This window comes from Carcharhinus amblyrhynchos, chromosome 10 (assembly GCF_965287045.1).
Source record: "Carcharhinus amblyrhynchos chromosome 10, sCarAmb.v2.hapA, whole genome shotgun sequence".
Classification (NCBI taxonomy): domain Eukaryota; kingdom Metazoa; phylum Chordata; class Chondrichthyes; order Carcharhiniformes; family Carcharhinidae; genus Carcharhinus; species Carcharhinus amblyrhynchos.
Window position 1 is genome coordinate 108,018,560 of NC_137333.1, and position 27,760 is coordinate 108,046,319.

General features: G+C 47.3%; 2 protein-coding genes across 3 annotated transcripts in view; both read left to right on the forward strand.

Moving 5' to 3' along the window:
* Positions 1–7,516: 7,516 nt before the first annotated feature.
* Positions 7,517–18,330, forward strand: rrp8 (ribosomal RNA processing 8). Its single transcript, XM_080197781.1, has 7 exons — positions 7,517–7,587; positions 7,960–8,086; positions 9,177–10,273; positions 13,814–13,943; positions 16,073–16,179; positions 16,689–16,785; positions 17,634–18,330. Exons 2-7 carry the CDS (start codon positions 7,988–7,990, stop codon positions 17,745–17,747), a joined length of 1,644 nt encoding a protein of 547 aa, XP_080053907.1. The 5' UTR covers positions 7,517–7,587; positions 7,960–7,987; the 3' UTR covers positions 17,748–18,330.
* A 7,506-nt stretch (positions 18,331–25,836) lies between these two features.
* The window catches only part of LOC145349273 (F-box/WD repeat-containing protein 7-like), a 258,322-nt gene continuing 256,398 nt past the window's right edge, over positions 25,837–27,760 (forward strand). For both annotated transcript variants that reach the window (XM_080197782.1, XM_080197783.1), the window contains exon 1: positions 25,837–26,156. In XM_080197782.1, coding sequence (XP_080053908.1) covers positions 26,046–26,156 — 111 coding nt within the window. In that variant the 5' untranslated portion in view covers positions 25,837–26,045. The remainder of the gene's footprint in view (positions 26,157–27,760) is intronic.

A 27,760-nucleotide genomic window follows, 5' to 3' on the forward strand; every position in this document is an offset into this window, starting at 1 on the left:
GAATTCTCCTGCTTCTTTTGAAAGCCACAATCAAACGTGCCACCACTACCCAGTCATTCCAGATCCTAACAACTCGCTCTGTACACATCTTTTCCCGCCACTTTTCATCCTTTTAGCCTTAAATCATGAATAGGGACAATTATTTAAAATTGATTGTTTGAATAAAAATGGGTAAATTCACAATGAGAACAGTTTCTCCATTTCCAAAGTGTACAGACTCCTCAAGATTTTGAGGACCTTCACCAAAGTTTCAAAGTTTGTTTATTAGTCAATAGTAAGGCTTACATAAGAACATAAGAAATAGGAGCAGGAGTAGGCCATCCAGCCCTTCGAGCCTGCCCCGCCATTCAATAAGATCATGGCTGATCTGTCGTGGCTCAGTTTCACTTTCCCGCCCTCTCCCCATAACCCTTAATCCCCTCTCTTATCAAAAACCCATCAACCCACGTCTTAAAAATATTTAGCGAGGTAGCCTCCATCACTTCAACGGGCAGAGAATTCCAGAGATTCACCACCCTTTGAGTGAAGAAGTTCCTCCTCAACTCCGTTCTAAACCGCTCCCCCTTTATCTTGAGGCTGTGCCCCCTAGTCCTACTATCCTTTCTGAGCGGGAAGAGTCTCTCCACCTCTATCCTATCCATCCCATTCATCATCTTATACGTCTCAATGAGATCTCCCCTCATTCTTCTAAACTCTAACGAGTACAAGCCTAGTTTATTCAGCCTCTCCTCATAGCTCAACCCCCTCAACTCTGGCATCAGCCTAGTAAACCTCCTCTGCACTCCCTCCAAAGCCAAAATATCAGACACGACTTCCCTTTAACGAAACCGTGCTGCATCTGCTCTATCAAGCAATTCCTCTCAAGATGCCTCGCTATTTCCTCCTTGATGACGGATTCTAACATTTTACCTACAACAGATGTTAAACTAACCGGCCTATAATTCCCTGCCTTTTGCCTGGCACCCTTCTTAAACAATGGCGTAACATTAGCCGTTTTCCAATCCTCCAGCACTTCCCCGGAATCCAGCGACATCTGGAAAATAACCACCAAGGCATCCACTATCACCTCCGCCATTTCTTTCAGAACCCTCGGATGCATTCCATCCGGCCCTGGGGACTTGTCCACAATCAGCCCCTCCAGTCTGTCGAGCACCGCCTCTCTAGTAACAGTAATGTCATTGCGATCCTCCTGTCCTACCATCTTTCCATCGCTAACACCCGGCAAATTATTCACGTCCTCCTCCGTGAAGACCGAAACAAAAAAGTTATTCAAGACCTCAGCCATTTCCCCATCCCCTACCACTAACTCCCCCCTCTCATCCTCTAAGGGTCCAACATCCACCCGAGCCAGCCTCTTCCTTTTTATATATTTATAAAAACTCTTGCTATCCTTTTTTATATTAAGCGCTAGCCCAGCTTCATAGTTTCTCCTACCCTTCTTTATCAACTTCTTTGTCAATCTTTGTTGACATTTAAACCTCTCCCAATCCTCTTCTCGCCCACTACTCTTAGCTACTCTAAACGCCTCCGCTTTTAATTTAACACTTTCCTTCACCTCCTTCGTTATCCATACGTTAACACTGCAATGAAGTTATTGTGAAAATCCCCCAGTCACCACACTCTGGCACCTGTTCAGGTACACTAAGGGGGAATTTAGCATGGCCAATGCACCTAACCAACACGTTTTTCAGACGTGGGAGGAAACCAGAGCACCCAGAGGAAACCCACACAGACATGGGGGGAATGTATAAACTCAACACAGACAGTGACCCAAGCTGGGAATCAAACCCAGGTCCCTGGCGCTGCGAGGCAGCAGTGTTAACCACTGTGCCATCATGCCGCCCCAAATCTCAACATTCTCTTCTAAGAACATAATAAGTAGGAGCAGGAGTAGACCATTCTGCCCTTCAAACCTGCCCCGTTGTTCAGTATGATCTTGGTTGATATGGTTGTAACCTTAACTTCACATTTCTGTCTTCTCCCTCCATGTCCACAACTTCCTTGTCGATCGAAAATCTGTCTAACTCTCTGTCTTCTCTCAAGAAAAATCCCAATTTATCCACGTAATTGTGCTTTGTGGCAAAGATTCTGAAGAACAAGATTTGGTGGATGCAGGGCTCTACAGTGGTAATGTGAGTATCATGATGCACAGGTTGGAGCTGTGTTCAGGATGGTGGCCAAGAAGTGAGGTCCATGAGCTGACAGAATGGGGTGGAACAGTGGAGAGTATGAATGTGCTGCATGAATCCTTATAGTGAGTCAGATCGTGACTCTTTCACAAGAGAGAGGGAGATTTCACAGTAATGGTTCCAGTGGAGATAGATAGAAGTGCAAACAGAGGCCATCACTTTAATAGATTAGACAATGAAATAAAGATCATAGAACAGACTCTGTACAAAAATAGAAACAGTTCTCATGATTGTGAAGCTTTGATGGCTGCCAATCAACTAAGAAGAGAGGTGAAACAAAGAGAGTTTGGAGTTTATTGCACCCCCCTCCCCCAAGGGCAACTGTCACATTCCTCAGGCAGTCCCTTAACAATCTCCACCTCCATTCTGCCATCCACACATTCCAATCACATCATGGACACTTATCGCATCTTTCTCAGCCTTTGTCACCATTTACATTTCCTTTGTTGAATTGTAATTGTCCAATTATAGCACCCCCATCCTCAGAGGGCGGCACGGTAGCACAGTGGTTAGCACTCTTGCCTCACAGCTCCAGGGATCTGGGTTCAATTCCTGGCTTGGGTCACTGTCTGTGTGGAGTTTGCACATTCTCCTCATGTCTGCATGGGTTTCCCCCAGGTGCTCCAGTTTCCTCCTACAGACCAAAGATGTGCAGTATACGTTGATTGCCCCTTAGTGTCTTGAGATGCGCAGGTTAGAGGGATTAGCAGATGGATGAGGGGGTAGGGCCTGGGAGGGATTGTGGTTGGTGCAGACTTGATGGGTCGAAAGGCCTCTCTGCACGGTAGGGTTTGTAGGATTCTATAAATTTTATCAGGTTTTCTTTGCTCTTAGCTCTGATGAAGGGTCACCTAAACTCAAACCGTTGCCACTATTCTCTCTCCATTGATGCTGTCAGACCTGCTCAGCTTTTCCAACATTTTCTGTTTTTGCTGTTTTGGCACTGTATTGGTGTAGGTCCTCCCAGCCAGGAGGTGGTGCTGTGTGGTCCTCCCAGCCAGGAGGTGGTGCTGTGTGGTCCTCCCAGCCAGGAGGTGGTGCTGTGTGGTCCTCCCAGCCAGGAGGTTGTGCTGGATGGTCCTCCCAGGCAGGAGGTGGCGGTGTGTGGTACTCCCAGGCAAAATGTGGCACTGCACGGTACTCCCAGGCTGGAGGTGGTGCTGTGTGGTCCTCCCTGGCAGGAGGTGGCGCTGAGTGGTATTCCCAGGCAAGAGGTGGTGGTGTGTGGTACTCCCAGGCAGGAGGTGGCGCTGTGTGGTCCTCCCAGGCAGGAGATGGCACTGTGTTGGTCCTCCCAAGCAGGAGGTGATGCTGCGTTGGTCCTCCCATGATGTGGAGATGCCGGCGTTGGACTGGGGTAAACACATTAAGAAGTCTCACAACCTGATGTTTTAACCTGTTGTGAGACTTCTTACTTGGTCCTCCCAGGCAGGATGTGTTGCTGTGTTGGTCCTCCCAGGCAGCAGGTGGTGGCATGTTGGTCCTCCCAGGCAGGAGTTGGCACTGTGACAGGGTCATCTGGACTCGAAATGTCAGTTTTTTTCTCTACTTGCAGGTGCTGCCAGACCTGCTGAGATTTTTCAGCGTTTTCTGTTTTGATGGCACTGTGTTTTGGTGTTTGTGTTCCCATTAGAAGGTGGTGCTGTGTTCGTCCTCTCAGGCACGAGGTGTCACTGTGTTGATGTTTGTCCTCCCAGGCAGGCAGTGGCACTGTGTTGGTCCTCCCAGGCAGGAGGTGCTGTTATGTTAGTCTTCCCAGTTAGGAGGTGGTGCTGTGTTGGTTCTCCCAGGCAGACAGGGGTGAGTGTGGAGGGCACTGGGTTGGTCCTCCTGTGTGTGCTGTTGCTGGTTTTTTTCAAATTATGAAGCGGATTGAAAAACAGTAAGAAGTCTACTAATACCAGGCTAAAGTCCAACAGGTTTATTTGAACATAAGAACATAAGAAATAGGAGCAGGAGTAGGCCATCTGGCCCTTCGAGCCTGCCCCGCCATTCAATAAGATCATGGCTGATCTGTCGTGGCTCAGTTCCACTTTCCCGCCCTCTCCCCATAACCCTTAATCCCCTCTCTTATCAAAAACCCATCAACCCGCTTCTTAAAAATATTTAGCGAGGCAGCCTCCACCACTTCAACGGGCAGAGAATTCCAGAGATTCACCACCCTTTGAGTGAAGAAGTTCCTCCTCAACTCCGTTCTGAACCGCCCCCCCTTTATCTTGAGGCTGTGCCCCCTAGTCCTACTGTCTTTTTTGAGCGGGAAGAGTCTTTCCACCTCTATCCTATCCATCCCATTCATCATCTTATACGTCTCAATGAGATCTCCCCTCATTCTTCTAAACTCTAACGAGTACAAGCCTAGTTTATTCAGCCTCTCCTCATAGCTCAACCCCCTCAACTCCGGTATCAGCCTAGTAAACCTCCTCTGCACTCCCTCCAGGGCCAAAATATCCTTGCGCAGGTGCGGCGCCCAAAACTGCACACAGTACTCCAGCTGCGGCCTCACCAATGCCCTATACAGCTGCAGCAAGACCTCCCTACTTTTATATTCAATCCCCCTCGCTATGAAGCAAAAGCTTTCAGAGCGCTGCTCCTTCATTAGTTGAGTAGAAAAGTAGGTGAGTCTTGATGAAGGAGCAGCGCTCTGAAAGGTTGTGCTACCAAATAAGCCTGCTGGACTTTAACCTGGTGTTGTGAGACTTCTTATTGTGCCCACCTCAGTCCAACTCTGGCACCTCCACATCAAGAAAGAAAAAAAATCAAAAGTCAAGTGAGCAGACAGAAAAAGGCAGAGGAAACATGGGAAAATGTGAGTTGGTTTACTTTGGCAGGAAGATTTAAGAAAGAACAAAGAGCAGTACAGCACAGAAACAGGCCCTTTGGCCCTCCAAGCCTGTACCGATCATGATGCCCTAACTAAACTAAAAAAAAACCTTCTGCCCTTACTTGGTCTGTATCCCTCTATTCCCTTCCTGTTCATGTACCCACCCAGATGCCTCTAATGTGCCTGATTCCACCTCCTCTGACAGCGTGTTCCAGGTACCCACCACTCTGCATGAAAATCTTCCCCCGCACATCTCCCATTTTCCCTTGAAAAAAGCCTCTGACTATCCACTCTGTCTATGCCTCTCATAATTTTGTAGACTTCTATCAGGCCTCCCCTGAGCTTCTATCCAGCGAAAACAATTCTAGTTTATTCAACCTCTCCTCGTAGCCAATATCCTCGAGACCAGGCAACATCCTGGTGACCCTTCTTTGCACTCTCTCCAAAACTTCCATGGCCTTCTGGTAGTGTGACCAGAAATGCACGCAATATTCCAAATACTCTGTGCAGCCTAACCAAGGTTTTATACAGCTGCAATATGATTTCCCAATCTTGTACTCTACCATGGCCGATGAAGGCAAGCATGCCGTATGCCTTCTTAATCACCTTGGCCACCTGCGTTGCCAGTTTTAGGGAACTGTGGACCTACACACCCAGATCCCTCTGTATGTTAATGTTCCTCAGGGTTCTGCCATTTACAGTATTATTCACACCTAAATTTGATCCTCCAAAATGCATCACCTCATATTTAAAAAGCATAAATCACAAAAATCTTTATTGCTGTCGCCACAACAGCAGAGGACACTCATTGTAAATGCAAACAGCCAGTGATGTCTGAGGTATCTGAATGTATGAAAGAACAGGGCCATCCCTAATCCTAAGCAATGTAAAGATATTCTCATGTGCAGCACCAATAAAATGTTTGTTCAAATATTTCTCCAGTATTCAGTCTTAAATGATGTGTCATCAGGAACTTGACAGCTGAAAACCATGGTTACAAATTGCACTCAGTAAAGTAAAAGTTTATTAGTTACAAGGAAGGCTTACATTAACACTGCAATGAAATTACTGTGAAATTCCCCAAGTCGCCACATTCTGGCACCTGTTCAGGTCAATATACCCTAACCAGCACATTTTTCAGACTGAGAGGGGGGAAACCAGAGCACCTGGAGGAAACCCACACAGACACAGGTAGAATGTGCAGACTGCACACGGACAGTAACCTGGGAATTGAACCGGGGTTCCTAGCTCTGTGAAGCAGCAGCGCTAACCATTGTGCTACTGTGCTGCCCGGTATCTTGTCTTCACAGGATATTGAATCCCAAGACACCAGTTCAAGGTCCACAGATTCATGCAATAAAATGGAGATCTGTCCTTGCCATCCCACTCACTACCTTTCACTGCCTCCACTCACTGTGAGCAAGACTGAGGAGAGTGAGTCAGGTCAGATACTTCAAGGTGATCTATGAAGCTTACCTGACCTGTAACATTTTGTGTTGAATTTGGCGAGGATGAGCGTGAGAGGTTTCACTCCAGGTCTGATTCAACTAACCCACGAGGAACTTTTATCAAAAACAAAGTTTAATTAAGAATATTGTTGACATGAATAGTAAGAACATTTAACAATTACAAGCAAGAAACACAACTACCACAATAATACATACTTCTTAAGGATTTAATGGGATTGAGGATTATAGGTAGGCCAAGTAGGTAGGGGTATGATCAGCACAACTTGTGGGCCAAAGGGCCTGTTTGTGCTGTAGCTTCCTATGTCCTATGAAATCTCTCTAATGTGTTCTAACCAAAGCCAACATCCAATACACAAAACCCTCCAAATAAACACAATACAGCATAGGTTAATGTCCACTTGTTACAAGAATCCTGCTTCCTGGATTGAATGCTGAAGATCCTTGCAAAAAAACTCAGAAGATGTTGTCGTTGACCTTGTCCTGTTAGATGGACAGTGATGGGTTTGGAAGGTGCTGTTTGTCTTGCTGCATCCTGTAGATGGTGCACTCGCTGCTACCGTTCATCGCCGGTGGAGGGAGTGAAGGTTCAAGCAGAGCTGCTCTGACTGCCCACACTGAGGGTGGAGCTGAAACTGGAGGGTCCTCCCGGGCGGGAGGTGGCGCTGTGACTGGCGGGTCTTCCCGGACTGAGGGCGGAGCTGTGACTAGCGTGTCCTCCCAGACGGGAGGTGGCGCTGTAACTGGTGTGTCCTCCCAGGCGGGAGGTGGTACTGTATCTGGCGGGTCTTCCCGGGCGGGAGGTGGCGCAGTGACGGGCGTGTCCTCCCAGGCGGGAGGTGGAGCTGTGACTGGTTTGCCCTCCCGGGGGGAGGCGGCCCTGCGACTGGCGGGTCCTCCCGGACTGAGAGTGGCGCAGTAACTGGCGGGTCTTCCCGGCCGGGAGGTGGCGCTGTGACTGGCGTGTCCTCCCAGGCGGGAGGTGGCGCTGTGACTGGCAGGTCTTCCCGGCCGGGAGGTGGCGCTGTGACTGGCGGGTCCTCTCGGGATAGGCCCGAAGCCTGTGTGTGTGCGGATTTTCTCATGTGGAAAGCGAGCCCGGGGCCGTGAGGTAAATGCCGAGGAGGGAGAGCTGCTGGGCGGCTTTCCGGCAGCCGGGTTGCTGGAAGGACTCTAACCCGGGGAGGATGGCGGCGGGGACGGGAGGTTGTTAGGCCTTTAACCCTAGTCGGTGGGTGGGGTGCTCTGACCCTGGTCTCAGCCGGGGTGGGGGGCCCTGGCCCTGGCCCTGGCCCTGGCGGGGGTGGGGGGGGGGGAGAGAGCTCTGACCCTGGTCTCGGGGGGGCTCTGACCCTGGTCTCGGGGGGGGGGGGGGGGGGGGAGGCTCTGACCCTGGTCTCGGGGGGGTGGTTTGGGAAGGAGTGGGCAGGTTTTGTTTGCTGCTCTCTTTTTCATCTTACTGAAAGTCCATTTCTCCCCTCAGCTGCCTGTTTCTCTGTTCCAGAGGGGAGATGTTTGCTGAGGGAGATTGGAACGATGATCTGGAAGCCAGAACTCTGAGTAAAACTCTCTTTCACAAGTTGGAGGCTTCACCCTGCATTGCTGAGCCGGTGAGTTCCAAAATCATTGATCCATTTATCCAATATACTTTGTCACATAAAAAGAGGAACACTCAGCAGGTTTGGGAGAATGTGGAGATTTCAGTGTATGTATTGGGTCGATGATCTGTACCGGACAGGAGTTCATTCACCTGAATTGTTAATAGAGACCTGTGTCACAAACGAGTCTAGGTTCAATACTGAGTATCCTGTACTCTGTTAGAATGGCTGAGTTTGAATGGACTGACTCATGGACACAGACTCAGGAGGTCGGATTCAGAGATACCTGGGAACGGAAAGAGCTATAACTTTGTGTCAGGAAAAATGTAATCTTGGTTCCTCAAGGTTTTCCACTGATCTCTGTTTGTTATAGTCATACAGCACAGAAAGAGAACCTTTGGCCTCAAATCTCCTTTGTTCCATATCACTTAATACACTTCTCCAATCTGTTGGTAACTGCACTAAATGCTTCCATTAATTAGCTCTCAGAATCCACAGCCTTTTGGGGATGGATGTTCCAGATTTCCATTCCCCTCCGTGTGAAGATGTGCTTCCTGATACTCCACCCACCCCGCTCAACCCCGGATCAAACTTGCCCCTTGTTCTGGAGTCCCTTCACAGAGAAGATAGCTTCTCTCTATCAATCTTACCAAATCCATTAACTGTCTTAAACACCTTGATTTGATCATCAAAGAATTAATAGTCAACTGGGAGAAGTTGGTGTTTATTCATTCAAAAGTAAAGTACACGGAACGTGACTAATTTGAGATGTGAAGTGGTGACTGAAGCAATCTTAGGAGGAATGAATGACTTTGGACCTTTGACTCCCAGAACCTACCACTGGGGGCGGGGGGGCTTTCCTCATCTCCTGCCTGGCTCCAGTGTAGACTCTGATTGGAGATTGGTCAGTGCGATTGGTCAATAGCTGTATAATTGTTGTGTAAAATGACTGCTGGGATGGTAGATGGTGAATTGGATGGACTTTGGCTTCTTCTTGTCCATTCGTTCCCATATTCGTTTGTAGCAGAGTGTGCCAGGATCCAATTGTTGATGAGATCTGGGGAGGGGAGCCACTAAAATTTATTCTTATTCGTGTTCTCAGAACGTCCAGTCACCTGTTAGAAAGAAGAGACAGAGGCTTCTGCAAACTCTGCGGACTCTCTCTGCAGCAGGAACACCTGATCAGAATCCAGGAGAAACACAGTCCAAGCCTGAGAACGGAGCACCAAAGAAAACTGAGGGAAAGAACAAGAGGAAAAAGAAGAGAATTCGGGTAGTGAAAGATAAAGTGTGTGAGAACCTGTCTGAACAGAATGTGGGGAAGGGAAGCCAAGCACCTTTAAAGTCACCATCTGCTCAAGCTGATGCAGGAAAGAGAAAGCAGAGCAAAGCAGGGGCAGCAAAGGTGAATGGACACTTGCAGGCTGGCAATGAGGAGCTGTCAGCAGGAACCTCAGCCCCTCCTGAAAAGGTGCTGAAGCTGAATGGTTTGGGAAGCAACCCGGGGCAGAGGACACTCACTCGCAAGCAGTGGAGGAATCGAATGAAAAGCAAACATCGGAACAAAAACAAGTTCCGACCCCCAGCAGAGAACGGAGAGCAAATAGAGGGGATTGAATGTGACAAGACTTTGACAAAATCAAGACCTGAAGACGACGAAAAGAAAGGTGTCACAGACAGACATAAACCTAAAATAAAAAGACAGAAGGGAAAAGGAGAAAGGAATGAACCAGTGCAGAGAACAGTCTGCCAGAGCAGCAATAAAAGTATTATCAACCACAAGAAGAGAGCACAGATTCAGATCCAGGACGGTGAGACAGCACCCCGTAAGAAGGCCAGGAGGAAAGGACCACGTGAAGAGAAAGTGATGTGTGAGCGTAGTGACAGCATCCCAGGTCAGCCTGGTTCACTGGTCAGAGTCTCTCCACCAATTGTGGGGATAAACAGAACTGAATCAAGTGACACTAACCAGCCCACTGACCGCTCAGCCGCTCTGAGAGCCAAGATGGAAGAGCGCCTGAAATCTGCCCATTTCCGCTACATTAACGAGCAACTGTACACCTCGAGCAGTGCTGAAGCCAAGAAGCTCTTCACACAAGATAAGAATGCCTTTGAAATTTACCATCGAGGTTTCACAGCACAAGTAGATCGCTGGCCAGAGAACCCAGTCAACCGTATCATTCAGTACATCAAAAACAGGTATGATTGGGGAGAGCAGCAACATGGGGTTAGTGTGCAGGAGGGAAAGGGATTGGAGAACAAGGAACACAAAGAAAATTACAGCACAGGAATAGGCCCTTCGGCCCTCCAAGCCTGCGCCGACCATGCTGCCCAATTTAACTAAAACCCCCTACCCTTCCGGGGACCATATCCCTCTATTCCCATCCTATTCATGGATTTTCAAGACACCCCTTAAAAGTCAGTACCGTATCCACTTCCACTACCTCCCCCGGCAACAAGTTCCAGGCACCCACCACACGCTGTGTAAAAAATCTGCCTCGTACATCTCCTTTAAATCTTACCCCTCGCACCTTAAACCTGTGCCCCCGAGTAATTGACTCTTCCACCCTGGGGAAAAGCTTCTGACTATCCACTCTGTCCATGCCTCTCATAATCTTGTAGACTTCTATATAAAAAGGAAGAGGCTGGCTAGGGTGAACGTTGGTCCTTTAGAGGATGAGAAAGGGGACCTAGTGGTAGGGGATGGGGATATGGCTAAGGTATTGAATAACTTTTTTGTTTCTGTCTTCACGGAGGAGGATGTGAATAATTTGCCGGGTGTTAGCGATGGAAAGGTGGTAGGACTGGAGGGTCTTAATGACATTACTGTTACTAGAGAGGCGGTGCTCGACAGACTGGAGGGGCTGATTGTGGACAAGTCCCCAGGACCGGATGGAATGCATCCGAGGGTTCTGAAAGAAATGGCGGAGGTGATAGTGGATGCATTGGTGGTTATTTTCCAGACGTCGCTGGATTCCGGGGAAGTGCCGGAAGATTGGAAAACGGCTAATGTTACGCCGTTGTTTAAGAAGGGTGCCAGGCAAAAGGCGGGGAATTATAGGCCGGTTAGTTTAACGTCTGTGGTAGGTAAAATGTTAGAATCCGTCATTAAGGAGGAAATTGCGAGGCATCTTGAAGGGAATTGCTTGATAGAGCAGACGCAGCATGGTTTCATTAAAGGGAAGTCGTGTCTGACAAATTTACTGGAGTTCTATGAGGATGTGTCTAGGGCGGTGGATAGAGGAGAGCCGGTGGATGTGGTCTTTCTGGATTTTCAGAAGGCGTTTGACAAAGTACCTCATAAGAGGTTATTGCAGAAGGTCAGGGGACTTGGAGTTGGGGGTAGGGTGTTAGCGTGGATAGAGGATTGGTTGTCAAATAGGAGGCAGAGAGTGGGGGTCAACGGGTGCTATTTGGATTGGCGGATGGTGACTAGTGGAGTGCCCCAGGGGTCGGTGCTGGGGCCTCAGCTTTTTACCATTTATATAGATGATCTGGAGGAGGGAACCGAGTGTAGGGTGTCGAAATTTGCGGATGACACCAAGATTGGGGGAACGGCAAATTGTGCGGAGGGTGTGGAGAGTCTGCAGAAGGATCTAGATAGGCTGGGCGAATGGGCCAGGAAATGGCAAATGGAATTTAATGTTGGCAAGTGTGAGGTGGTCCACTTTGGTAGGAATAATGATAGGAAGGACTATTACTTACGGGGTGAAAAACTGCAGCAGGCGACGGTGCAGAGGGACCTCGGGGTCCTTGTGCATGAGTCGCAAAAACCCAGCTTGCAGGTGCAGCAGGTGGTCAGGAAGGCGAATGGGATGCTGGCCTTCATAGCGAAGGGGATTGAATATAAAAGTAGGGAGGTCTTGCTGCAGCTGTATAGGGCATTGGTGAGGCCGCAGCTGGAGTACTGTGTGCAGTTTTGGGCGCCGCACCTGCGCAAAGATATTTTGGCCTTGGAGGGAGTGCAGAGGAGGTTTACTAGGCTGATACCGGAGTTGAGGGGGTTGAGCTATGAGGAGAGGCTGAATAAACTAGGCTTGTACTCGTTGGAGTTTAGAAGAATGAGGGGAGATCTCATTGAGACATATAAGATGATGAATGGGATGGATATGATAGAGGTGGAGAGACTCTTCCCGCTGAAAAAAGACAGTAGGACTAGGGGGCACAGCCTCAAGATAAAGGGGGGGCGTTTTAGAACGGAGTTGAGGAGGAACTTCTTCACTCAAAGGGTGGTGAATCTCTGGAATTCTCTACCCATTGAAGTGGTGGAGGCTGCCTCGCTAAATATTTTCAAGAAGCGGGTTGATGGGTTTTTGATAAGAGAGGGGATTAAGGGTTATGGGGAGAGGGCCGGAAAGTGGAACTGAGCCACGACAGATCAGCCATGATCTTATTGAATGGTGGGGCAGGCTCGAAGGGCCAGATGGCCTACTCCTGCTCCTATTTCTTATGTTCTATCAGGTCTCCCCTCAACCTCCGTCGCTCCAGTGAGAACAAACCAAGTTTCTCCAACCTCTCCTCATAGCTGATGCCCTCCATACCAGGCAACATCCTGAAAAATCTTTTCTGTACCCTCTCCAAAGCCTCCACATCCTTCTGGTAGTGTGGTGACCAGAATTGAACACTATATTCCAAGTGTGGTCTCACTAAGGTTCTGTAAAGCTGCAACATGACTTGTCAATTTTTAAACTCAATGCCCTGGCCAATGAAGGCAAGCATGCTGTATGCCTTCTTGACTACCTTCTCCACCTGCATTGCCACTTTCAGTGACCTGTGTACCTGTACACCCAGATCCCTTTGCCTATCAATACTCTTAAGGGTTCTGCCATTTACTGTATATTTTCTATCTGTATTAGACCTTCCAAAATGCATTACCTCACATTTGTCCAGATTAAACTCCATCTGCCATCTCTCCACCCAAGTCTCCAACTGATATATATCCTGCTGTATCCTCTGATGGTCCTCATCGCTATCTGCAAATCCATCAACTTTTGTGTTGTCTGCAAACTTACTAATCAATCCAGTTACATTTTCCTCCAAATCGTTTATATAGAAGGGATAGGAGAAGGCTGTTAAAGTTGGCAACTCGTCAAGGCTCCTTTGACAGCAGCTTCCAAATCTGCAACATCCACCAGCTTGAAGGACACAGGCAGCAGATACATGGGAACACCACCATCTTCAAGTTCTCCATCAAACCTCTTGCTATCCTTGGAGGAGACAGAGGGACAGCTGAGGTGTTTGATATGAGTTGGTGTTGGGGACACAGTGGAATTTACCCAGTGCTTGTACTCCGAGTGAAGTGAGTGATTCTCAGCTTCCCTGTCATTGGTACTGTCTGCATTCGTTGAATATTGCAAAAGGACATGAAGCCTCTCAGAGCCAATATCAGTTCTCCTTCTGGCTGGATTCCACACACGGAACCCAGCAGGAGTGAAGGACTGTGATGGGGCACAGGAGCATCTCCACACTGCACCCCCCCCCCACCCACACTCCAAAGCTGTGCAATAGTGCTGCAGCATTGACTCAGTGTTGACCTTAGAGAGAATCTGAGATGATTTTGACTCAGTGTCACAGGGTTTACGTCACTTGGGAACAAGAGAAGGGCTTTAAACGGATTCGGAAATGATCAGAAATGACTCTCACAGCTGAGTGGTCCGTCCCTAGCGTAAATTGTTGACAAACTGATATTATTTAGGTTCAGTTAAGATTCATCTTGAAATGTCTTGGCCTCTCCCACAGATCCTCCTCTGTTGTTGTTGCTGATTTTGGCTGTGGCGATTGTAAAATCGCTCGGAGCGTAAGCAACAAGGTTCATTCGTTTGACTTGGTGGCACTGAATGAACATGTGACTGTCTGTGACATGGCGAATGTAAGTATAGCTGCTGTTCCACTCTGGTCCTCAGTGCCTGAGATGCCTGTTTCTCTCTCTCACCCCCACACTGTGCAATTTTCATCAGGAGATCCTGGGATAGCAACTATAGAAATCCTACAGTATAGACAGAGGCCATTCAGCCCATCGAGTCTGCACCAAACACAATTCCACCCAGGCCCCACGCCTGTATTCCTATACATTTTGCCCACTAATCCCTCTAACCTAAGCATCTCAGGAAACTAAGGGGCAATTTTAACATGCAGTCCATCTAATCCGCACATCTTTGGACTGTGGGAGGAAACCGGAGCACTGGAGGAAACCCACGCAGACATGAAGAGAATGTGCAAACTCCACACAGACAGTGACCCGAGCCGGGAATTGAATCCAGGGCCCTGAAGCTGTGAAGCAGCAGTGCTAACCACTGTGCTGTCCCCATAGTATTTTTCTTGGGCAGAGGGGTGGTTTCTGATCCCAATTTCTCTCCAGTCCCAGTTTCTTTGATTCCCTTTCGCTCTGATCCAAGTGTTTCCTCAATTCCCTCTGAAACGCTCCACCCCAGGCCGCATCGCAGTGAATTTCCCCTGCACCCTCTCTAGTGTGATCACATTCTCCTTATAGTGTGCTGAACAGAACTGCACAGTACTCCAGCTATGGCCTAATGAGCATTCTATACAGTTCCATCATAACCATTCTCCTCATATATTCTGTACCTTGTCTAATAAAGGCCAGTATCCCATATGCTTCTTAATCCTTTTTCTACCTGTCCTACTGCCCTCAGAGGTCCTTCTGATCCTCTGTACTTCCTCAACATCCTCTTGTTCAGTGTGTATTCACTTGTTTTGTTAGTGCTCCCAAAATGTATCACCTCACGTTTTTCAGGTTTAAATTCCATTTGCTGCTGTTCTGTCTGTTTATATTGTCCTGTAATCTAAGGCTTTTCTCCTTGCCATTTACCACATCAATTTGTGTGTCACCTGTGAACTTACTGATCATAAGATGATGATGAACGGGATGGATAGGATAGAGGTGGAGAGACTCTTCCCGCTCAAAAAAGACAGTAGGACTAGGGGGCACAGCCTCAAGATAAAGGGGGGGCGGTTTAGAACGGAGTTGAGGAGGAACTTCTTCACTCAAAGGGTGGTGAATCTCTGGAATTCTCTGCCCGTTGAAGTGGTGGAGACTGCCTCGCTAAATATTTTTAAGACGCGGGTTGATGGGTTTTTGATAAGAGAGGGGATTAAGGGTTATGGGGAGAGGGCGGGAATGTGGAACTGAGCCACGACAGATCAGCCATGATCTTATTGAATGGCGGGGCAGGCTCGAAGGGCTAGATGGCCTACTCCTGCTCCTATTTCTTATGTTCTTATAACCCTCACATTCACATCCAGATTATTAACTGTACACTACAAGCTACAAGGGACCCAGCACCGATCCTTGCGGTACATCATTGGAAGAAGTCCAACAGGTTTATTTGGTAGAAAACGCCACTAGCTTTCGGAGTGCTGCTCCTTCATCAGATGCGTGGGGAGTTGTGAGAAAAGACCTGATGAAGGAACAGCGTTCCGGAGGCTTGTGGGTTTATTATCAAATAAACTTGTTGGACTTCAGCCTGGCATTGTGAGACTTCTTATTGTGCTCACCAAGACACTCGGTTGGTGAATGGATAAGCGACTTAGAACATAGAACATTACAGCGCAGAACAGGCCCTTCGGCCCACGATGTTGCGCTGACCAGTTACAAAACAATGACCCACTAACCTAAACCAATCCCTTTTCATCCATAAACCTATCCACGGATCTCTTAAACGCCCCTAAACTAGGCGCATTTACAACTGCAGCAGGCAGGGCATTCCAATCCCTCACCACCCTCTGGGTAAAGAACCTACCCCTGACATCCGTCCTGTAACTACCCCCCCTTAATTTAAAGCCATGCCCCCTCGTGCTAGATTTAAAGGCATAAGATAATATTAGAATATGGTAAAAGCAGGGGATTGGGACTAACTGCATTGTTTGAAATACTTGGTTGGGCTCAATGGCCTTCTGGATTGTTCTGCGATGATAGGAAATGATATTCACAGGAACTGACGCTCCTTTTGACATCTTGCTGTGTTTACACGGGCCCATCAGGTTCCCCTGGCTGCTGAATCGGTCGATGTTGTGGTTTTCTGTCTCTCACTGATGGGCACTAACCTTCGGGATTTCCTGGCAGAAGCTAACCGAGTCCTCAGAGTGGGGTAAGGGCTGTTGGTTACAATATTAGACTATTTCACTCATCTCACAGGTTTGTTAGATCCACCTTCACCGTCCCAATCCACCCTACCTTTCCCATGGCCCCTGCAAACCTCTTAAGTACACCTCCTAAAGATTTTCCATCTCTATAGCACCTTTCATAACCCCAGGAAGTCCTAAAATGCTCCTTTTGTACTCCCCAGAGTTAGGGAAGACTTTAATCTGGGATACAGTAACACACAGATGGTTTAGAGTTGAGAAGTTGATTCGTTTTGCATCATTAACACCATTAACATTGGTGTGATCTGGGGAAGTGGGGGAATGTGGCCAGACTGATGGTGAGCGAGAGTGACTCAGGCCTGGGAATAGAGTGACCTGAGGTAAATTGGGTTGTTGGGGGTGGGGGATTGACTCGGGTTCCCCTAGGAAGAAGAGGAGTCAGGACCAGTGTGACACTGTGTCGCGTAGTCAGGGCTTCTTGCAAAAGCTGACCTCTTTTGTGACTTTTTGACAGGGGGATCCTGAAGATTGCTGAAGTTGCCAGCAGGTTTGAAGATTTGCGAAATTTTGTCAATGTCCTGGGATCTCTTGGCTTTAAGCTAATTTCAAAGGTAACGTTTAAAACCACAATTTATTTGAACTGGTTGGGGTTGGGGGTGTGTGAAGAGAATGAGGAAGAAGGATGACTGAAATCTCTAGAGTTGGATTCCCATAAGACAGAGGAGCAGAATGAGGCCATTTGGCCCATCGAGTGTGCTTTGCCATTCAATCGTGGCTGATAAGTTTCTCAATCCCACTTTTCCACATATCCCTTCACCATCTCCCCATTAATGTGGTCACTAGAGTTTGTGGACATTGAAAATCTGGGGCAGGAAATTTTTATTTACTGACAGTTCTTTCATGTCCAGGTTTAAGATTGAAGTTCACTGGGTTTAAAGGGCAGGGGGTAATTACACCAGTAACTCAGCTTAGTTTCACTCTGATGTCAGACATTGTATCCTAACTCTCTCATCTGGGATTTATATCCTTCAGACCCAATCCTGCATAATCAATCCCAGTAAGAAATCTGTTCAAATAATCAGAGTTGGCAGATGGGGAAAGGGAGGGTCTGAGGGAGATACGTGGGGAGGGGGGCGTTTCTGAGAAGGGACAGGTGTGGAGATGATGAGAGGGGTGGAGGAAGGAAAGCTGAAAGGGGGCATTTAGATCAATGGGGTGGAAGTTTGAGACTGATAGAGGCAGGAGGCGTAGGTGGGCAGTTACTGGAATAACTGGTGGGATGGCCTGTTGGCAGGAACTGCATGAGTGGGACAGGGGTTTTAGGAGGCAGAAGGCTTTGTGTTTAATGGATTTGTGGGGGTGAGTTCGGAAAGTCCTGGTTGATGACACGGCTGTGTAAGTAACTTGGTGCTGTACACTGTGAAATTTACTCAGACACACGGCTCGTTTTTCCCCACAGGACACAAAGAACAACTACTTTTATCTATTTGACTTCAGGAAGAGCCAACCTCTCCGGGAGAAAGCTAAACTCCCCCAACTGCAGCTTAAACCTTGTCTTTACAAAAAACGGTGAGATCTTGGGAGTGAGTAGATAAACTGTGAAAGGAGCTGTGAAGAGTCAGTATTGTGGGAAGAAGTTACAAGTGAATGAAGTATCGGGGAGAGGGAGTTTCACCCGATTGGTGTACTGTGTAGAAACAACTGTGGAGAAGAAAACATCCTGGCTATTTTCCTGCCTTGGACATTTTGCATTGCCTTACAGAGGAGGGTAAACATGAACTATATGTAATGGTGAAGTGATCACTGAGGAGTAAACACTTTTGGAATGAGTGATCCAGCTGAAGACTGTCCAGCCACAGCTGAACGAGTTGAATATTTAGATCTTTATATTTTTGTAAAATAAACATGATATCTGGGTAAATAACAATGGGTGAGAAAAGTATTGTAATCTCTCTTTGACTTGTTGCTGCACATTCTGTACAGCTGGGGTTCCCCTGAAACAGAGCAACAACTTTCACCATTGTGACTTATCTCTGCTGCTACATTGTGGGAAAGCTCAGAAATATAAACGGTTTCCGTATCATTTTCAGTCCAAATCCCTGTTAATTTAAATGTGAACTATTCCCTCCTGCTGAGACTGATGTGAAAAGAGAAAAGTAAATCCTTGTGCATGAGTCGCAAAAACCCAGCTTACAGGTGCAGCAGGTGGTCAGGAAGGCGAATGGGATGCTGGCCTTCATAGCGAGGGGGATTGAATATAAAAGTAGGGAGGTCTTGCTGCGGCTGTATAGGGCATTGGTGAGGCCACAGCTGGAGTACTGTGTGCAGTTTTGGGCGCCGCACCTGCGCAAGGATATTTTGGCCCTGGAGGGAGTGCAGAGGAGGTTTACTAGGCTGATACCGGAGTTGAGGGGATTGAGCTATGAGGAGAGGCTGAATAAACTAGGCTTGTACTCGCTAGAGTTTAGAAGAATGAGGGGAGATCTCATTGAGACGTATAAGATGATGAATGGGATGGATAGGATAGAGGTGGAGAGACTCTTCCCGCTCAAAAAAGACAGTAGGACTAGGGGGCACAGCCTCAAGATAAAGGGGAGGCGGTTTAGAACGGAGTTGAGGAGGAACTTCTTCACTCAAAGGGTGGTGAATCTCTGGAATTCTCTGCCCGTTGAAGTGATGGAGGCTGCCTCGCTAAATATTTTTAAGAAGCGGGTTGATGGGTTCTTGATAAGAGAAGGGATTAAGGGTTATGGGGAGAGGGCGGGAAAGTGGAACTGAGCCACGACAGATCAGCCATGATCTTATTGAATGGCGGGGCAGGCTCGAAGGGCTAGATGGCCTACTCCTGCTCCTATTTCTTATGTTCTTCATGTTCTTATTCAGCCAACGGAGAAGATGGAAAAGGAAATTATTGACTGTCACAAATAAATGAGCTATGCACCAGACAGGTTCCTGTTCCAGTTTTTATCTTGGAAAGGAATAAAAAAAACTGAAGAACAAGAATTAGGAGTAGGCCATTCAGCCCTTCAAGCCTACACTGCCATTCAATAGGACTCTGACCTCCGCTTCCCTACTAGCCCCTGCAAACCCCCCCCCCCCCCCCCCACCCCACCACCAACTCAGCCTTGAATATATTCAACAATCCAACATCCATGCTGTCCCATTCCATAGACTACTGACTCAGAAACATTTCTGCTCGTCAACCTTTAATGGGAGACCCCTAGTTTTTAAACCCTGTCTCCTCAAACAAGTACAGGTCTAATCTGCTGCACCATTCCTCATCCCAGTGGGATGTTTGAAGCCTCCTCCTCCAGTGAGTTGTTAAATTATCCACCGCCATTCACAGCTGGATGTGGCAGGACTGCAGAATTTAGATTTGATCCGTTGATTGTAGGATCACTTAGCTCTGTCTATCACTTGCTGCTTGTGCTGTTTAGTACACAAGTAGTCGTGTGTTGTAGCTTCATCAGGTTGACAGCTCATTTTTACCTATGCCTGGTGGTGGTGCTCCTGGCGTGCCCTCCATTTCTCACTGAACCAAGTGAGAAGTCTCACAACACCAGGTTAAAGTCCAACAAGTTTGTTTGGAATCATGAGCTTTTAGTTGGACTTTAACTGGTGTTGTAAGACTTCTTACTGTGCCCACCCCAGTCCAATGCCAACATCACTGAACCAAGGTTAATCCCATGGTTCAGTGGTAATGGTAGAGTGGGGGATATGCTGGGCCATGAGGTTACTGATTGTGGTTGAGGACAATGCTGCTGCTGACTGACAGTGCCTCATGGTTGCTCAGTCCTGAGTTGCTCGATCTGTTTATGCTCTATCCCACTTTGCATGGTTGTAATACCACACAATACAATGGAGGATATCTTCAATGAATGACAATATCACTGCTTCTCGAATGAGGGGTGTGTCTCATGAGGAAAGATGGCACATGGTGGGCTTGTGTCCACTGGTGTATGAAAGATTGAGAGGCAGTCTTAAACATTTAAGATCCTGATGGGACTTGACAGGCTAGGATCAATTATGCTTCTACTTTCTCAGCATGTTGCCTGCCTGGAGCAGACAAATGGGCACCATTTAAACAGCTGAATTCTAAACCTTCACTAGAAACATGATAGAAATACATTTCTTAAAGGCACAGTGTCATCACAGATAAGGAAAATTATGAGGGTATGAAAACAGATCTGGCTGAAGTGGCAGTGTCTGAAAAATTAAGGGGTAAGTCAGTTGAGAAGCAATGACATATTATAGAAGATATTTTGTAAAACTCAGCAAGGATATATTCCAGTAAAGACTTGAAAGGATGCATCATTTGTGGTTAAGTAAATAAAACATGGCATCAAATTTAAAAAAGTATATAATTCTGTAAAGATGATCGACAGTTTAGAACCTGGACAGGACATGAAAAAAACAGCAAACTATGCTCCCATATCAAAATGAATCCGTATTCACCAAAGAGAAGGACTTGAACATAAGAAATAGGAGCAGGAGTAGGCCATCTAGCCCTTCGAGCCTGCCCCGCCATTCAATAAGATCATGGCTGATCTGATAGTGGATCAGTTCCATTTACCTGCTTTCTCCCCATAACCCTTAATTCCCTTGTCGATCAGAAATCTATCTACCCATGACTTAAATATATTTAGTGAGGTAGCCTCCACCACTTCAATGGGTAGAGAATTCCAGAGATTCACCACCCTTTGAGTGAAGAAGTTCCTCCTCAACTCTGTTCTAAACTAACTCCCCCTTATTTTGAGGCTGTGTCCATTAATTAGTTGTTTCCTTTCTAAATGGAAAGAATCTCTCTGCTTCTACCGTATCTAGCCCCTTCATTATCTTATATGTCTCTATAAGATCCCCCCTCAGCCTTCTAAACTCCAACGAGTACAGGCCCAATCTACTCAATCTCGCCTCATAAGCTAACCTCCTCATCTCTGATATCAGCCTGGTGAACCTTCTCTGTACTCGCTCCAAGGCCGATATATCCTTCTGCAAATAAGGGGACCAAAACTGCACACAGTACTCCAGTTGCGGCCTCACCAGTACCCTGTACAGTTGCAGTAAGACCTCCTTGCTTTTATATTCTATCCCCCTCGCTATAAAGGCCAGCATCCCATTTCCTTCTTGATCACCTGCTGCACCTGCAGACTGGGTTTTTGTGATTCGTGCACAAGGACCCCCAGGTCCCTCTGCACAGTAGCATGCTGTAATTTTTCACCGTTTAAATAATAGTCCATTTTACTATTATTCCCTCCAAAGTGGATAACGTCACACTTGCTAACGTTATACTCCATCTGCCACATCCTCGCCCACTCACTCAGCCTATCCAGATCCCTCTGCAGACTTTCCACATCCTCCACGCAATTCGCTTTTCCACTCATCTTCGTGTCATCAACAAATTTCGTTTCCCTACACTCAGCCTCCTCCTCCAGATCGTATATGTAAATGGTAAACAGTTGAGGTCCCAACACCGATCTCTGCGGTACACCACTAGTCACCAACTGCCAACCAGAAAAGCACGCATTTCCAACTCTCTGCTTTCTGTTAGATAGCCAATCCTCAATCCACACTAACACTTTATCCCCAACTCCGTGCACCCTAACCTTCTGCAGCAACCTTTTGTGAGGCACCTTATCAAACGCCTTCTGGAAATCTAAAAACACCACATTCACCGGTTCCCCTCTGTCTACCACACTAATCATATCTTCATAAAAATCCAGTAAATTCGTCAAACACGACTTTCCCTTCATGAATCCATGCTGCGTCTGCTTGATCAAACCTTCTTTTCCAGGTGACCTGCTATTTATTCTTTAATGACGGATTTCAGCATTAGATTCCAACTTGGTGGATAATGAGTCTGAGAACAGATGTGCAGTCATGTTGAGATCAAAAAGGAGGAAGTATTGGGGTTCTTGAGAAACATTGAGATAACAAGTCCCCAGGTCCCAATGGGATATACCCCAGAATACTAAGAGAGGCAAGGGAGGAAATTGCTGGAGCCTTGAGAGAAATCTTTGTATCCTCACTGGTTACAGGGGAGGTCACACAGTAAGAAGTCTCACAATACCAAATTAAAGTCCAACAGGTTTATTGGACTTTAACCTGGTGTTGTGAGACTTCTTACTGTGTTTACCCCAGTCCAACACCAGCATTTCCACATCATACAGGGGAGGTCCCAGAGGATTGGAGAATAGCCACTGTTGTTCCTTTGTTTAAGAAGGGTAGCAAGAATAATCCAGGTAATTACAGGCCAGTGAACCTTACAACAGTGGGAGGGAAATTATTGGAGAGGATTCCTCAAGACACGATTTATTCCCACTTCGAAATAAGTTACATTAGTGAGAGGTAACTTGGTTTTGTGAAGAGGAAATCATGTCTCATGAATTTGATTGAGTTTTTCAAAGTGAGGAAATGATTGATGAGGATAGGGTAGTGAATGTTGTCTACATGGACTTCAGTAAGGCCTTTGACAAGGTCCCTCTTCACAGACTGGTGCAGAAGGTGAAATTGCATGGAATCAGAGGTGAGCTGGCAAGGTGGATATAAAACTGGCTCGGTCAAAGAAAAGTAACTTCACTTCTTCACTCAAAGGGTGGTGAACCTCTGGGATTCTCTGCCCGTTGAAGTGGTGGAGGCTACCTCGCTGAATATATTTAAGACACGGGTAGATAGGTTTTTGATAGTCAAGGGAATTAAGGGTTATGGGGAGAAAGCGGGAAAGTGGAACTGATCCACTTCAGATCAGCCATGATCTTATTGAATGGTGGGGCAGGCTCGAAGGGCTAGATGGCCTACTCCTGCTCCTATTTCTTATGTAAGAAGTCTTACAATATCAGGTTAAAATCCAGCAGGTTTGCTTGGTAGCAAACGCCACTAGCTTTTGGAGCGCTGCTCCTTCGTCAAGTAAGATCAAAGAAGACAGAGGGTAGCAGTGGAAGGGTGCATTTCTGAATGGAGGGCTGTGACAAGTGGTGTTCCTTAGGGATCAGTGCTGGGACCTTTGTTGTTTGTAATATATATAAATGATTTGGAGGAAAATGTAACTGGATTGATTAGTAAGTTTGCGGACAACACAAAGGTTGGTGGATTTGCAGATAGCGATGAGGACCATCAGAGGATACAGCAGGATATAGATCAGTTGGAGACTTAAATGGAGAGATGGCAAATGGATTTGAATTCAGACAAATGTGAGATAATGCATTTTGAAAGGATCAATAATACACAGTAAATGGCAGAATCCTTAAGAGTTTTGATAGACGAAGGGGTCTGGGTGTACAGATACACAGGTCACTAAAAGTGGCAATGCAGGTGGAGAAGGTAGTCAAGAAGGCATACGACATGCTTGCCTTCATTGGACGGGACATTGAGTTTAAAAATTGGCAAGTCATTTTGCAGCTTTACAGAACCTTAGTTAGGCTGCCCTTGGAATATAGTGTTCAATTCTGGTTGCCACACTACCAGAGGATGTGGAGGCTTTGGAGAGGGTACAGAAAAGATTTACCAGGATGTTGCCTTGGTGCTCCCAGCCCCTTCCCCTCCTTACACACTGGCTGCGGGAAGAGCGAGATGCTGAGGCCTTAGGCCTAACATCATGGAATGGCCTGAGAAAGTCAATGTGAACTGGGCATTAGCTATGAGAGATTGGAGAAACTTGGTTTGTTCTCACTGGAATGATGGAGGTTGAAGAGCGACCGGATAGTTGGACAGAGGCGCATCTATCCATGCTCCTCAACAAGATTATGAGGGGCATGGACAGAGTGGATAGTCGGAAGCTTTTTCCCGGCTGATACCGGAGTTGAGGGGGTTGAGCTATGAGGAGAGGCTGAATAAACTAGGCTTGTACTTGTTAGAGTTTAGAAGGATGAGGGGGGATCTTATTGAGACGTATAAGATGATGAAAGGGATGGATAGGATAGAGGTGGAGAGGTTCTTCCTGCTCAGAAAGGACAGTAGGACTAGGGGGCACAGCCTCAAGATAAGGGGGGGGGCAGTTTAGAATGGAGTTGAGGAGGAACTTCTTCACTCAAAGGGTGGTGAATCTCTGGAATTCTCTGCCCGTTGAAGTGGTGGAGGCTGCCTCGCTAAATATTTTTAAGACGCGGGTTGATGGGTTTTTGATAGGCGAGGGGATTAAGGGTTATGGGGAGAGGGCGGGAATGTGGAACTGAGCCACGACAGATCAGCCATGATCTTATTGAATGGTGGGGCAGGCTCGAGGGGCTAGATGGCCGACTCCTGCTCCTATTTCTTATGTTCCCAGGGTGGAAGAGTGAATTACTTGGGGGCACAGGTTTAAGGTGCGAGGGGCAAGGTTTAAAAGGGATGTACGAGGCAGATTTTTTACACAGGGGGTGGTGGAACTCGCTGGTGGGGGAGGGAGTGGAAGTGGATACGGTAGTGATTTTTAAGGGGCATTGTGACAAATACCTGAATAGGATGGGAATAGAGGGATATGGTCCCTGGAAGGGTAGGGGGTTTTAGTTCAGTCTGACAGCATGGTCGGTGCAGGATTGGAGGGGCCGAAGGGCCTGTTCCTGTGCTGGAATTTTCTTTCTTCTTTGAGGATTTAGATTATTGATACCTTGTGAGCATACTGTCAATAAAGGCAAACATTGACAAAGAGCTTCAGTGTGCCAGGAAGCGAATGTTTGGAGACCAGGACCTCAGAACCAGCAGCAGCAAATTTCCGGTCCACAGGGGAGACACCCAGAGACTACCCCAGCCTGTGCGCATGTGCAGAGCCGGCGGGATTCTCGGCGGTGCGCATGTGCAGAGCTGGCAGGATGATGGGCTCTGCGCATGTGCAAAGCCAGAGGGGTTTTGGATTGTACGCATGTGCAGGGCCGGCGGGATTCTGGGTTGAGCGCATGTGCAAAAAGTGATCCAGTTCCGGTGAAGCCGCTCCCAGGTGTCCACGTGCTTTGCCACGCCTGAAGTCCCGCCCTAAACGATCAGAATCCAATGACTGGCCGGCTGCCTTGAATGGCAGCTGTATGGACCAATGGGCTGCGGGTGGGGCGGGCTCTCCTTCCCCGCTGTTCTCTGGGCCTCTGTCTTGGGTTTAGAGCGTGCAGCAGTTTCGGCCATTGTTGGGCTGGGACCAGATATCAAAAAATACATCGTGTCCGAAGACTGTTTTCCAGTGGGATGAATTTAATAACTCCCCAGTTCAAAGTATTAACTCAAGTTTTTGTGAAAAAAACAAACAAAACAAATGAAATAATTGAGGCGACAGCCCCACCCAGAGTAAAGACAGCAGCCAATCAATAATGTGGACGGTTGATGAGCATATCCCCTACCAATGGGAACGCAGCTGTCATTTGATTGGCGTTGAGCGAGCGGAGAGGGCGGGCTGATTAGTGATGGACGGTTTGATTGGCCAATGAGGCTGCGAGATGTCGCTGAGTGACCGTCAATTGGACCAATAGGCTGTGTAGTATCGTGGGCGGGGAAAGGGAATTCTAAACGTCGACTGGCTTTACAGGCCTGATGGACGTTAGCTCTGACCAATCAGTGATGCAAGTGATTGCGGGCGCATTTCACGCACCCAATGGCCATGGTGGGTTGTCTGATTGACATCCTTCCTGTCCAATGGGCGGCGGCGGGGGAGGTGGGCGGAAAGGCCGCCAGCGGAAGTGGCGGGTTTTCCGTTTGTTTTTCTGCCGGTTTCTGCAGCCGCTTTTTTTGAGGAAAGTTTTGGGTGAAAATCCCGGGGGAAGCGGCTGTCCGAGCCCGGCACCGAGCCACTCATCCTGACTCCCAACATAGGCCGCGAAGCCTGGCGTTCGCCTCGGCGCTCCCCGCCCCTTCCCCTCCTCACAATCACTGGCTGCGGGAAGAGCGAGAGGCCGAGGCCTCGCGGCCTAACGTCATGGAATCGCCCGAGAAAGTCGATGTGAACCGGGCGAGCGCAGAGGAGTTGGAGACGGCACTATTCGGAATCGGGAGGAAGAGGGCGAGAGCCATCGTGAGGAGGAGAGAGGTGAAGGGGGGGGGGGTGGACATGGGGGAGTTTCTCACAGTAACTTGATTGCAGTGTTAATGTAAGAGAGCGGTGAAGAGGGGGAGATGGGCGGTTAGAGCATTGAGTGGCAAGAGCGGGTTGAGTGGGGGTGTGTGTGTGTGTGGTGGAGGTTCTCTGTGTTAGAGACAAAGGGGAAAGGGTTGGTGAGTAGAGGGTTGGAGCAGATTTATGTCCTGGGGAAGATGGGGGTGAGGTATTGGAGGCCATTTGTTCCAGTGTATCTGTGCTGACTGTAAAGGAGCTATCCAGTCTAATCAGGTTTTCAAGCTCTAGGTTTGTGGGCGTCTAGTTTATAATGTCTGAAGTCCATATCCAAGTATTTTTCAAATGTGATCAGTGATTCTGGCTCTACTATCCTGTCAGCCAGTGAGTTCCAAATGCCCTTCACATCCTGGGTGAAAAATTACACTTCAACTTTCCTTTAATCCCTCCTTAAACTAATCTGAATCTATTCTCCTTGGTTCCTAATATTTCTGCAAAGGGGAACAGGTCCATAACAATCTCATCTAGGCCTCTAATTATTTTATATACTTCAATTAAATTTCCACTGAGCTGCTTCCCTTCAAAAGGAAACAGTTCAAGCCTATCCAATCTTTCCTCAGTACTAATCTTTTCTGATCCAAAAGCCTCTTCATAAATTTTCTCTGTCCCTCTTTGATCGGTATGTTCTCAATTGGGAAAGGAGGCATTGCTGGGTCTGATGCAGGCCAAGGAACACTTGGGAAAGAGTGGTCACTGTATGATAAAGTTTAGATTAGTAATGGAGAAGGGCAAAGGGCAGCCTAATGTCCAACTCTAAATTGGAAAAGAGCTAATTTCAGTGGGGTGAAGGGATTTTGCCAGGTGAAAATGGACCAAATGATTGACAAGAAAAACAGTTTCAGGTATAGGCTAGTCACTTTGCAAAAAGAGGGGAACTGAAACCAGGGCTCCTCGGGTGATGAGAGAGATGGAGGTTATGGTGACACAAAAAAAAGGAGGGTGTATGTTGTAGGTCAGGTGATTTTAACAGAATCTGGTCAAATACGAAGTTGAGGAGGAGGAAAATAAGACTGGCAAGGAGAGAATATGAGAATTAAGTCTTAGTTAAAGTAAAAGGAAACCAAAAAATCCTCAATGCCATGTAAATAGTAAGCAGGTAGCTAGGATTGGGATAGGACTTATTATGGATAAAGTAAGTGATTATAAATAGGACAGGTCTAGAATACTTGACGAGTACTTTGTGTTGGTGTTTAAGAAAGGGATGCTGACAATGTATCAGTAGAAGTGGGAGCAATATTGTCTGGGGTGAAAATTGAAGGGACAGCCTTTCTAGCAGATCTGTGTATTTAGAATGGATAAATCATGTGGTCAAGATGGCAAACATCCCAGGTTATTAAAGCAAATGGGGATGGAGACACTGGAAGAGCTTATCATGATCTTCAATCTTCAGATACGGGGGAGTGCCGGAGGATTGGAGAGTGGGTATTGAGAGAACCTTATCCAAGAAAGAATGTAAATACGTTGAGTAACTACAGAGCAGTCACTTTAACATCAGTGGTTGGTAAGGCTTTAGAAACAGG